At 40.3% G+C, this 12,925-nt stretch overlaps 1 protein-coding gene and 1 non-coding gene across 3 annotated transcripts in view; both read right to left on the reverse strand.

Moving 5' to 3' along the window:
• The window catches only part of SLC22A16 (solute carrier family 22 member 16), a 44,917-nt gene that overhangs the window by 12,599 nt on the left and 19,393 nt on the right, over positions 1-12,925 (reverse strand). For both annotated transcript variants that reach the window (XM_045542287.1, XM_045542288.1), the window contains exon 3: positions 2,854-2,971. In XM_045542287.1, coding sequence (XP_045398243.1) covers positions 2,854-2,971 — 118 coding nt within the window. The remainder of the gene's footprint in view (positions 1-2,853; positions 2,972-12,925) is intronic.
• On the reverse strand, positions 11,221-11,327 carry LOC123633646. Its single transcript, XR_006733674.1, has one exon. It is a non-coding gene; the product is annotated as a U6 spliceosomal RNA (small nuclear RNA).

Consider the following 12,925-nt stretch of genomic DNA (forward strand, 5'->3'; position numbering starts at 1 on the left):
GGAGATGCATGGTGGTGATAATTGCACAATATAAATGTACTTAATATCACTGAACTGTACACTTAAAAATGGCTAAGATGGTAAATTTTATGTTATGTGTATTTTTACCACAATAAAAAAAATCAAAGAAAACCTCATTTTGAAAATATGCCTATCTTCAATTTAAAAAAATTTAGATAATAGTAACAATATGTGATCATTGTTGAAATAAACAAAGAATGACTCAGATGACAGGTTTTTTGGGGAGGAGGGGGCTTGAAGGGCTTATAATTCTTCCTATAAAATTATTTTGCATTTGAGTTTTACAACATAAATCATAAAGTTAATTTTTGCAAAATTATTTTGGAGCACCATTGATTTCTCCAAAGGCCTCTCTTAATCCTTTGATATTCGAATCACACTCCTTTGAAGGTTTATCATGTCATTATCCTTGCAGATGTTAATTTCTTCAGAAGTTAACTGGTCTGTCTCTGCCAGATCCCATTGGTCAAGGGTTTTGGGTAGGATTTCAGCAGTCTTCCCCCATTGCTTTTAAAGACTTTTTTATAATCACACCTCCTTCGTAGGATCTGCAATTTCATCTTCATCAGAGAGTCACAAAGAGGCTGGCCCTCCAGGACATTCCTGCAATGAGAGGACTCACACCAGCAGGAAGCAGGGACGAGCTCGATGAGGACTACTGTATTCGTGGTCAGTTTGTTATTTTTCTGTTTGCTGCTGTTACAGCAAACAAAGATTGTGACAACCTTCAAATACTACAAATGGCCCAGTTAAATCAAGTGGTAACATCAGTCCCTGTCAGGTTTTTCAATGCTAATTATTTCTCATGAGTCTACTCCCACTTCCTACTGGTTACCTCTGTCACTGGATTCGGACAATCCATACACAACTGGCCAAGTAATTCCAAAAGGCTCCTAGAATTCATTCATACCCATCCCCTCCACCGATAACACTCTATTCCTCACATCTTCTTCAACTTCACCCCCACAGAGTGGCCCAAATGACGACTTCCCCCGACTTGAACCCCTTTGGTGGATTTCCATCACCTTTGGGAGACAGAGCAGAATCTTGATCATCCTACGAGATCCTGCCTAATGGCCCCCACCCGCTTCAGCCTCATCAGTGTACTGCACCTCCTTCCCTTTCTCCAGACTTTCCAGCCTTTAATTCTTTCTCTTAATTCTTTCTCATCTCAGGGCCCTCCCACCTGCTGCTACCTTTGCTGGAATGCTCTTCTCTCACCCACCCTCAGAATTAAAAAGCCTCTCACCCTCCATGCCCCAGTGGAACCCCCCACTGCTATGCCCCCATTGTCGGCATTATATTTAGTTTTGAAGATGACTAATCCCCATCTTGCCTTTCCCACTAGATGGTGGGAAACAGCTGGGTCTGGTTTATGTAGCACTGCTTGCTGTAGGCAGATCAGTAAATATGTTGAGTAAATGAATCTGCCTACATCTCCCATACTCAGAATTCTACCAAAAATTCATTTCCCATGAAAATCAAAGAAAATAGTCATAGAAAATTAAGGCCACATTTCACAGATGTATTCTAGTGCAGCCTCATTTTCTTGGTCCTAGATACCACGCATGGTATTTGGCGAGACTGAAACAGACATTTTTCAGAAATGTCCTCTTAAATCTTCCAAAAGAAGACCTTCATACTCTCTTGGCACCTGTGCCTCTGTGGAAACGCCAGGCCCACCAGAAGGTCTCTCTCATCAAATCTTACTCTGGAGTTACCGAGCCGTGTCCTCAGTGGAAACAGAACTACTAGTTGCTATCTTTTGTATTTAAAACTCTTTACATTCCTAAATATATGTATTTACTTTTTTTTTTTTTTAAGTACAACACCTTCAATTCTCCTTAATTTATTTTTATGCATCCTCCCTATCCTTGGCCATCTGTGTGGCTCCCCAGGAAACCTTTGTATCCATCAACAAAGACTCCAAAAGTGAACAAACCACCTTGTTCTTTAAGGGAGAGCAGCAACCTCTTCTGAAATAGAAGTCCTTGGCTGCTCTCTGATCACCCATCCTGCTGCTCTGCAGTTAGCAAGATCACAAGCTCTTCCCCGCATATGAAAACTTCCCTCCATTATCCTTGATCAGTGATCTCCAATCAAAAATCCCCCCTGCTGTTGTTTGACAGTTTGGGAACTTGTCTGGAAGCTTCACTGAACAGCCTCCTTCCTTGCTTGTCCACTTCCAATGACAGTTACCATCGTGAGGCCTGCCTGCGCCGCGCCAGGTGCTATACCGCAGATGTTTACATTTAATCTCACTGAATCCTGATAACAACCCAATGAAACAGGGATTATTTTTTACAGTTTATAGATGAGAAACTAAGGTTCAAAGAGGATTACACGTTTGCTTAAAGTCACACAGCTAACAAGCCACTATACGACAAAGCTAGTATCAAACTCATGCCCTTTCCACTACACTCCTCTGTTCCTCACAGCGCAAAGGCCTAATGCCTTCTTGTTTTCATTCTTACTGCACATCATACAAACAACTTTAACAATACACCTTAACTGTCTGTTTGGTTCATGTGTACAGGCCCTGACTAGACCAATATAATTGCTCAGAAATAAAATAATGCCTTAGTAATTGTGAGATGTGGGCCATGTGCCAGGCATAGAGTCCAGCAAAAAGTTTCGGCCTAGTAAGCAACAATTTTTCATTTTAAAGAGTTCCATTCTAAACATAAGGCATTAATATTCCACTTCTGCAGTGAACAGAGATTAGTCCCTGATCTCGCTCACTGGATCCTAAATGAGCAAAACTAAGAGAGTTAAGGCTTAACATGGAAATACTGCAGCAGAACTAAAGAGGTAAAACAAACCACAACTCACCATGGCAAGAAAAAAGCGCGCAGTCATGAAGCTGTAATAATCAACTGCAAACGCCGCTGCTATTCCAAACAAATAGATGCCAGTGCTTGTGGACCACAGGACCACGCGTCGTCCTAGCCTGAAAAATAAGAATCACACAGTGGAAGAAGCAAGGGGTAGTTGTAACAGTTTAAACATCTACTCCAGTTCATGAAAGATAAGTGTTACCTGTATTTTTAATAGCTTATGTATTCGATTGTTGTTATTCATTTATTTATGTTGGGTAAATCATGAGTGGCATGATTTCTTTACGAGACCAGCCTTTCAGTGGAGAGACCTCTACCTAAGCTGCTAATATGCATGCATGATCCCTCTGAGTCAGCCCCACCGGGCCCCTAACCTGGGACTGGGGAGAAGAGGAGGAAGAATTTGTCCTTTCCCTCTAGAGACTTTGGCTCTTTATTGGATCATCTTCCCTGCCAAGCTGGCTCTGTCCAGCAAGGTTGAGACAGCTCTTGCTAAGCCTCTCTAAAAACAGAGGTCTTGCTACCTTCTGCTTCTAGAGGAGGTGCTTATTTGTCCTACATTTTTGTAACTGAGAGAGGCATTTCTTTTTTTTTTTTTTTTTATTTCAGCTCTTCATGGGGGTACAAAACCTCAGGTTACATACATTGTCCGTGTCCCACCAATCCCCCTGAGTCAGAGCCCCAGGTGTGTCCACTCTCCAGACAGTGCACCTGGCATACACCATGCAGTCATACCTCCATCCCCTCCCCGCCCCACCTCCCCAAGTCAGCACCTTCAAGCATGACCATTCCCCAGACGCTGTGCAATGCACTCATCATGCAGGCATACATCCATATATATCCATCCCCTCCCCCCACCCCCCGTCTCAGTCTGATATCCAGTTGGTATCCTTCCCCGATGTGCATTTAGGTGATGATCAGGGAAACCAATTTTCTGGTGAGTACATGTGATGCTTGCTTTTCCATTCTTGAGATACTTCACTTAATATAATGGGTTCCAACTCTCTCCAGGAGAACCAAAGAGATGTTGTATCATCGTTATTTCTTATAGCTGAGTAATACTCCATGGTATACATATACCACAGTTTACTAATCCATTCATGGATTGATGGGCACTTGGGTTGTTTCCACATCTTTGCAATTGTGAATTGTGCTGCTATAAACATTCGGGTACAGGTGTCTTTGTTATGGAATGACTTTTGTTCTTCTGGGTATATGCCCAATAATGGGATTGCTGGATCGAATGGTAGGTCTACTTGAATCTGTTTAAGGTATCTCCATAATGCTTTCCACAGGGGTTGCACTAGTTTGCATTCCCACCAGCAGTGTATGAGTGCGCAGCCAAAGAAACAGTCACGAAAATAAACAGACAGCCTACAGAATGGGAAAAAATTTTCACATACTACACATCAGATAAAAGACTGATAACAAGAATCTATTTAGAACTCAGGAAAATCAGCAAGAAAAAATCAAACAATCCTATCAAAAAGTGGGCAAATGACATGAATAGAAATTTTTCAAAAGAAGACATAAGAATGGCTAACAAACATATGAAAAAATGCTCAACATCCCTAATCATCAGGGAAATGCAAATCAAAACCACAATGAGATACCACTTAACTCTGGTGAGAATGGCCTTTATCAAAAAATCCCAAAACAACACATGTTGGCGTGGATGCGGAGAGAGGCATTTCTTTGTCTAAAAAACAAATATTACTGACATACTTTTAAAATTGTGATATAATTCAAATGCCATAAAACTCAACCCTTTAAAATATATAATATACTTTTAGGATATTCACAAGGTTGTGCAAGGATCATCGCTGTCTAATTCCAGGACATAGTCATCACCCCGAAAATAAACTCTGTATTCAGGAGCCATCACTCCCCATTCCCGGCTCCCTCCAGCCCCTGACAACCACTAGTCTACTTTCTGTCTCTATAGATTTGCCTGTTCTGGACATTTCACATGAATGGAATAAAACAAGATGTGGCCTTTTACTTTAGCATTATGTTTTCAAGGTTCATCTGTGTTGTAACATGTATCAGTATTTCATTCCATTTTCTGTCTGGGTAGCATTCCATTATACAGATTTCCCACATTTTGTTTATCTGTCCATCAAGTGATGCACATCCTGTGTTGTTTCCACTTTTTGGCTATTATAAATAATGCTGCTCTGAACATTCATGAACAAGGTTTCATGTGAACTTATGTTTTCAATTCTCTTGCATTAATACCTACTAGTGGAATTCCTGGGTCATATGGTAACTATGTTTAACTTTTTGAAGACCTGCCAAACCCCATTTTTTCATTCCCACCAGCAACGTATAAGGGTTCCAATTTCTCCACCTTCTTTCCAACATTTGTTATTGTCTGTTTTTTTGATTATAGCCATCCTAGTGGGTGTGAAGTAGTATCTCATTGTGGTTTTGATTTATATTTCCCTAACGATTAATGACATTGAACATCTTTTCAAGTGCTTATTAGCCATTTGCATGTATTCTTTGGAGAAATATCTATCCAAATCCTTTGCCCATTTTTGAATTAGTCTATTTGTTTTTTAATGTTGAGTTGTCAGAGTTCTTTATATATTATGGATACTGAGCCCTCATCAGATATATGATTTGCAGATATTTTCTCCCTATAGGATGTCCCTGACAAGTAGCTGGTTTGTTTTTTTTTTTTCTTGACAAATAGTTTTAAAGCAAAAGAGTACTCTCTGGAGATTCCGACCAACAGGTTTGCTTGGTACAGCAGAGAATATTCAGAGAAATAAGAAACTGTCATCTTCTTCACACCCTCAGACTTCTCTGCTCCTACATACATTAGTAGGGATTGTTGGCCCTATGCAAGGATGTTCCCCAATCTCATCTTAGCCCTAATGCCACTCAACACTATTTTTACCTATTGCTATTTGACCCTCTCTCCCACCTCCAAAGTCTTCACTTTGGCAGATGAGTGGCCATCTCCTGCAGAGATGCAGAGACCATAAAAGAGGAAGTCCTATGACTTCCTGCTCTGCCCACTTACCCACACAACCTGCATCTGCATTCAGCCTTCTCTTCTTCCCATCTCTCTGGAGACACATGCTTCTTTCTCTTCAAATACCACTGTGCAACCTTTGTATTGGATCATGCCTCTTCCTCACTCCTCTGAGACCTTACTCTACCCATCACTTCTCTTTCCTCTATCTCTCCTCCTCCTTTGACTTCCTTCTTTCAGTTTAACTCTCCTCCAACCAAGGACAAGAAACTTCTCTTGACCCCATCTCTTCTTTAGCCACCCTGCATTTCCTCCCCTGGCAGACTTACAAGAAGGGAATATCTATTTCCTGAACTCCTATGCATTTCCTCAGCCAACGATGACTAGGTACACCAACTTTTCTGAGATCACTTTGCAGTCACCAGAGATCTGCAAATTGCCTCTCTTGCTCCTTTTCTGCCTGTCCTCTCTAGTGCCATTGACCATGCCTACTCATCAGGACCCTGCTGTCCCTTGGCTTGCAGAACATCACTCTCTGCTGGTTCTGCTTGCACCTCCCTGCTGGCCCACGTGCCTCACTGCTGGCATTTCCTAAAGTCCTCTGTTGCACACCCTGCCATGGTGATTTCATCTACTCCCCTGGCTCTGATTCCTAAGTACGTGCTATTAACTCCTCTTTCACCCTCTAGCCCTAGTTGCTCTTCTCCACTCTAATGTCCTGAAGAGCTGCAATCTTTCATTGCTGTTGTAACAGGTACTAATTTTGAATACATTTTCCCTTTTTTTCCCTTAGTCCAGGGATAGTACAAGCTCACTGGAAAATGTCCAAACCTGTTTCCCTCTCTTCGAAAGCTGCTCTCTCCCTAGTATTTCCTGATTGGCTAGCAACATCAGCTGAACCTTAATACAATCCTCTCCCAACACCCTTCCCTCCTGCATACTGATCACCAAATTACGTCATTTAAAAATGCCTCCCAAGTACGTCTTCATCATTTCCTTCCCCACTTTTCTGCCTTTCACTCAAGGCTTCACCATTTCTTACACCTGATGTTCATCCCAACAGCCTCCCAACTGGTCTTCCTAACCTCATACCAGTACACCTCCCACACTTCCTAGAAACAAAACAATCCCAATCATGGTTTTGGCTCTTGTTGTTTCCTTTATCTATCCTACACATCTGCCACATTGACCTTCCCAGAATTCCTTGAACATGCCAGGCTCTTTCATGACACAAAGCTATTCCTTCCCTTTGAAAACCCAACTATATCTGGCAACTTCTATTAAGCTCTTAAAATCCATGTCAAATGCGAAGTCTTTCCTGATCATCCTCTGGGGTCTCATGGCAGAAATTAAGAGACAGTGTGACATAGTTTCAGGCACACTGGCCTGGGCTCAAAGCCCAGCTCCATTCTTTATTTTCCAAGTGAACTTTCCATGCTTCCTTTTCCTCATTGGTAAAAATAGGACCAGTAGTGCCTACCTCACAAGCTTCTTTAAATAATTAAATGGTATATTAATAATACACACAAGACATGTAGAATATTGCATAGTAAATTGTCCATAAATGTGAGTTATTATTTTAAAAGCATTTATCACTATTTTTTTTTAGAGACAAAGTCTCTTTCTTTTGCCCAGACTGGAGTGCAGTGGGGCAGAATCATAGTTCACTGTAACCTCGAACTCCTGGGCATAAGGGATCCTCCTACCTCAATTGCCTGAGTAGCTAGGACTACAGGTACATGCCAACATGGCCAGCTAATTTTTTTTATTTTTTGTAGAGGCTAGGTCTGGCTATGTTCCCAGGCCGGTTTTGAACTCCTAGCCTCAAGTGATCCTCCCATCTTGGCTTCCCAAAGTACTGGGGTTACAGGCGTGAGCCACTGTGCCCAGCCTCATTGAAATTATCTGTTTAAAAGTTTATTTTCTCCACTGTTAGCTCATTAAGGATGGGATCAGATCTTATTTCTTTTTTAAAATAATATATCATATATACATAAGAATGTATAAAATATATGTAGTTTAAAGAATAATAAAGAATGAAACACATAGAAATCACAACCCAAGGCAAGAAAGAGATCATTGCCAGCCTCCCAACAGTTTCTCATCTCATGCCTCTCTTTATGATTACAAACCCCTTACCCCCTTCTAGGAAGAACCATTATCCTAATTTTGGTGATAATCAATCCCTTGCTTTCCATTCCATTTTACCACTTTCATTATATAAGCAACCCTAAACAATATAGGTTAGTTTTGCTATACTGGAATAATATCATGTGTACTATTTCATGACTTGCTTCTTTCACCAAATATTATGTTTAGGAGATTCAACTATGTTGTTTCATGTAGGTGTGGTTCATTCTTTTCATGGCACGTACCCTACTGCAAGAATATACTACAGTACATGTGTCCTTGATATGGTTAAAGGACATTTGGGTTGTTCGCAGTGCAGCACTGTTAGGACCAGTACAGTAGGAACATTCTTATGCATGTGCCCATGTAGACCAATGCAAGCACAAGTCCGGGGTATATCCCCTAGAGCATGTGGGATGTGCAAATCACCAATTTCTCTATATAATACCAAATTGCTCTTCAAGGTTTTCCCAATTTGCCTTCACACCAGCAGGATGAGAGATCCTATTACTCCATATCCTTACCAACACTTATTACAAGACTTTTTATTTTTGACAACTGGTCAAAAATAAATGATGTGATTACATATCGTTGACACTCTTTTCATCTTTTTATTAGCCATTTGGATTTTCTCTTCTATGAAGTGACTTCAAATCTTTTTCCTATTTTTTCTATTGACTTGTCTGTTTCCTATTGATTTAAGAATCCTTTGACTATTCTGGACACTAATCCTTTAATTATACTTGAAGCAAATATTCTTTCTCTCTCTCTCTCTCTCTCTCTCTCTCTCTGTCTTTCCTCTTGTAATGGTGTCTTTTGATGGAAATACATTTTTCTAATGAAGTCAAATTTATCCATCTTTCCCTTCATGGTTAGTGCTTTTGTGTCTTTTAAAAAATGTCCTCCATTCTCTTCCATTAAATTCTGAAAATATTCTCCTGTATTATCTTCCTAAAGTTGCATAGTTTTGCCTTTCACATATGTACCTTTAATCCTTCTGGAACAGATTTTGTACTGTAAGCTGTGAGGAAGGAAATTCCATTATATTTTCTTCTATATGGCTAGACATCTGTCTTAGTACCATGTATTGATCCTCATCCCACTAATGTACAATGCCTTATTTGTTCTGTACTTAGGCTTACGAATGCACAAGTCTATTTCTGGATCCTCTAAGGCTGCAGTCCCCAATGCCCAAACCACAGACCAGTCCCAGTCCATGGCCTGTTAGGATTCAGGCTGCACAGCTGGAGGTGAGCAAAGCTTCATCTGTATTTACAGCCACTCCCAATTGGTCGTCATCCCCCCACCCCCACCTCAGTATGTGGAAAAATTGTCTTCCATAAAACTAGTCTCTGGAGCCAAAAAGGTTGGTGACCACTGCTCTAAGGGACCATCAATCTGTTTGTCTAACAATATGCCCCTTTACTTTAATGATTTGACTTGTAAAGTTTATGATTTTCTCCATAGAGGGCTTACTTACTTTTTGTTAGATTTATTCATATATATTTCATATTTTTAGGCTTCTGCAATAGCATTTTAAAAATTTTATATTTGCTACTGGCATATATAAATATGATTAATTTTGATATATTGATAATACATCCAGTAACATTATTAAATGTTCACTAATTCTAATCTTCAGGACTTTTTTCATACATAATTGTAATGACTATAAACAATGACTTGTAAACATAGTTATTTGATTATTTGTGCCTGATAATTCCAGTATTTGAAGTCTTTGTACAGAAGTCTGCTCCTGCTCCCTGTCGCTTCTGTGGATTCTCACTCATGGTGCCTTTTAATCATGTGTTTTGGTTTTGATTAAGCTACTTGTTCACCTTGAAAAATAATTTATGAGAATCCTCTCGGGGCTAGGATGATGCTAAACGAAGAGTGTTAAATTTGATTTTACTGTACTTTTAAGTTAATAAGTTAATCTGTTGATGTTTAATTGATGCTGGCAGAAAATACAAGCCTCCTGGGTCAGAGACAAAAAACTCCATTACTTACTTCATTAGCAAGCAGTAGAGCATCCACATCTTTGTGTTAGTTCCGCTTATCCCCAAGCCCCACAATGGGCCCAGATGACACCTCACATGTAACGGGTTGCATTAGAGAAGAGGAACACCGGACTTGGTGAATCCTCCACTTTTATAGCCAGCAGTTAGCAAGCCTGCTCTTTGTGGCAGAGAAAGGACATTACCTCACCATATTAGTTCATTCTGTGTTCCTATAAAGGAATATCTGAGACTGGGTAATTTATAAAGCAAAGAGGTTTACTTAGCTTACAGTTCTGCAGGCTGAGAAGTTCAAGGGCATGGCCTTGGCTTCTGGTGAAGGCTTTCATGCTGTAGCACAACGTGGTGAAGAAGGTCAAAGAGGAAACAGATACATGCAAAGAAAGAGAAACCTGAGGGGCATCCTGGTTTATAACAATCCACTCTCAGGGGAACTAATCTATTCTTGTGAGAGCTAATCCAGTCTTGTGAGAGCAAGAACTCACTACCATGAGAACAGCAACAAACAACTCATGAGGGATCTGCTCCCATACCCAAAATACCTCCCACTAGGCCCCACCTCCCAACACTGCCACATTAGGGGGCAAATTTCACCATGAGCTTTGGTGGGGACAAGCAAACCATATCCAAACCATAGCACTCATATTGGCTACATAAACAACTCTGAGAAATGGCCCATATAAAAGAGGGGTCAAGGACTTGCAGTCTTGGCACACCCGGTAACGTGTAGAAGAGTACAAGAGATCCAAAGAGGACTGTCTCTCTCGACAAGTTCCTCTGAGAGAATATTAATTTCCTTCTTCCAAGGGTTTAAAGACACTACCAGTCTGGAACCATGTTAAACTAATTTCTTTTCTTTTCTTTTTTCTTTTTTTTTTTTTTGAGACACAGTCTCACTCTGTTGCCCAGGCTAGAGTGAGTGCCGTGGCGTCAGCCTAGCTCACAGCAACCTCAAACTCCTGGGCTTAAGCGATCCTCCTGCCTCAGCCTCCCCAGTAGCTGGGACTATAGGCATGTGCCACCATGCCCAGCTAATTTTTTCTATATATATATATATTTTAGTTGGCCAGATAATTTCTTTCTATTTTTAGTAGAGACGGGGTCTCGCTCTTGCCCAGGCTGGTCTCGAACTCCTGACCTCGAGCGATCCACCCGCCTCGGCCTCCCAGAGTGCTAGGATTACAGGCATGAGCCACCGCGCCCGGCCCTCTTTTTTTTTTTTTTTTTTTTTTTTTTTTATGAACGCTTCATGAATTTGCGTGTCATCCTTGCGCAGGGGCCATGCTAATCTTCTCTGTATCGTTCCAATTTTAGTATATGTGCTGCCGAAGTGAGCACTAAACTAATTTCTTAGTGTGAGGTTTTTTTGGAGCTCCCAAGTGATGTTAAATTGAGCTATACATCCAACTGAGTACTGGCTTGTGGTTACAGCTTCTCAAGGACTTTTAAAAATATAAACCCCTGCATCTAGCAAAGTGGCTGGTACACAGTAAGTGTTTAATATAAGTGCACTAGGTTTAAACATGAAAGAACTAAACTTTCCTTCAGTTAACGTATTTTGTACTCTGATTTCTTTTTTTAAGCATTTTTTATATCCCACTTTTGTCATATAGAAAATGTATTTCTATATGTATTTAGTACATGTAGTTGTATATATTTTTAGTTTCAATTGTCAAGCATGAACACATTTCAACAGATAAAGCCCAAGTGACAATTTGTGTAACAGCTTGCTGAATGAAAATGGTCATGCCTAGCATCTATGAATGTACTATAAGTATGGCCCTAGCCACAACAAAGCCCTGTGATTTTTCTTTGGCCATGTTTGTCAGCCCTATTAGACTGGTATACACAGAGGACAGCGATTTCTGACCTAAGCTATTATCTTTGGGTCCCCAGTGCCCAGCACATGCCTGTAAAGTTCACAACTATGGAAGTCAAATAAGTTCATCTCTGTGCTTGAGCATAGGTACTTAAAGTGTACTGAAAGTACTTAAAGTGAACTTTATTTTAAGAATTATATATCCACTTTAATGTAAATTTTAAAAAATATGGCTGTGCTATGGTTTGAATGGTAACATCCTCTCCAAAATTCATGCTGAACCTTAATCTCGGTGAAACAGTATTAAGAGGTGCGGCCTTTGAGAGGTGATTAAGTCATTTAAAAGCAGAGCCCTTAGCCCCCTTACAAAAGGGGTCAAGGTTGAAAGAAGTGCTCTCATGCCCTTCCATGCCTTCTGCCAAGTGAGGACACTGCATTCATCCCCTCCAGAGGATACAGCAACAATGAGCCACCTTGGAAACTGACAGCAGCCCTCACCAGACACCAATCCTGACAGCACCTTGATCTTGGACTTCCCAGCCTTCAAAATGACAAGAAATAAATTTCTATTGTTTATAAATTACCCAGTCTGTGGTATTTTATTATTGCAGCACAGAGAGACTAAGACAGGCTATTATATCAAGCCCACAATTTCATAGATAGAACTGCTTAGAACCAGGCTACCACTCTTAAAAAGCAAACCTAGTTAAAGAAAAGAAAATATTCAAAGTAATAACCAGCATCTCTTAAGTATTTATACGTCCACAGTACTTTTTTCTGTACTAATTTTGCAATAACCCTTTGAGATGTGTGCTATTATTTTCATCACCAGCTTATAAACAAAGATTCTGAGACACAGAGAAGTTAGGTAATTTGTCCAAGGTCTACAGCTAATAAGTGGTACATTTAGGATTTGAACCCAGACAGACTGTCTTCAGAACCCATCCTCTTATCATAATATTATTTTGCATCCCTAAATGATGGATCAGCAAAAAGATAGATATTTAGATAGGAGGTATGAAAATGACTGAAGTTTTAGACATAATTCCCTGTCCCCTAAGAAAACCAGTTAGGAAAATGAACCCTGCACTGATGCAACAATCCTAAATATTTCATT

This window comes from Lemur catta, chromosome 2 (genome assembly GCF_020740605.2).
Source record: "Lemur catta isolate mLemCat1 chromosome 2, mLemCat1.pri, whole genome shotgun sequence".
NCBI classification, from domain to species: Eukaryota; Metazoa; Chordata; class Mammalia; order Primates; family Lemuridae; genus Lemur; species Lemur catta.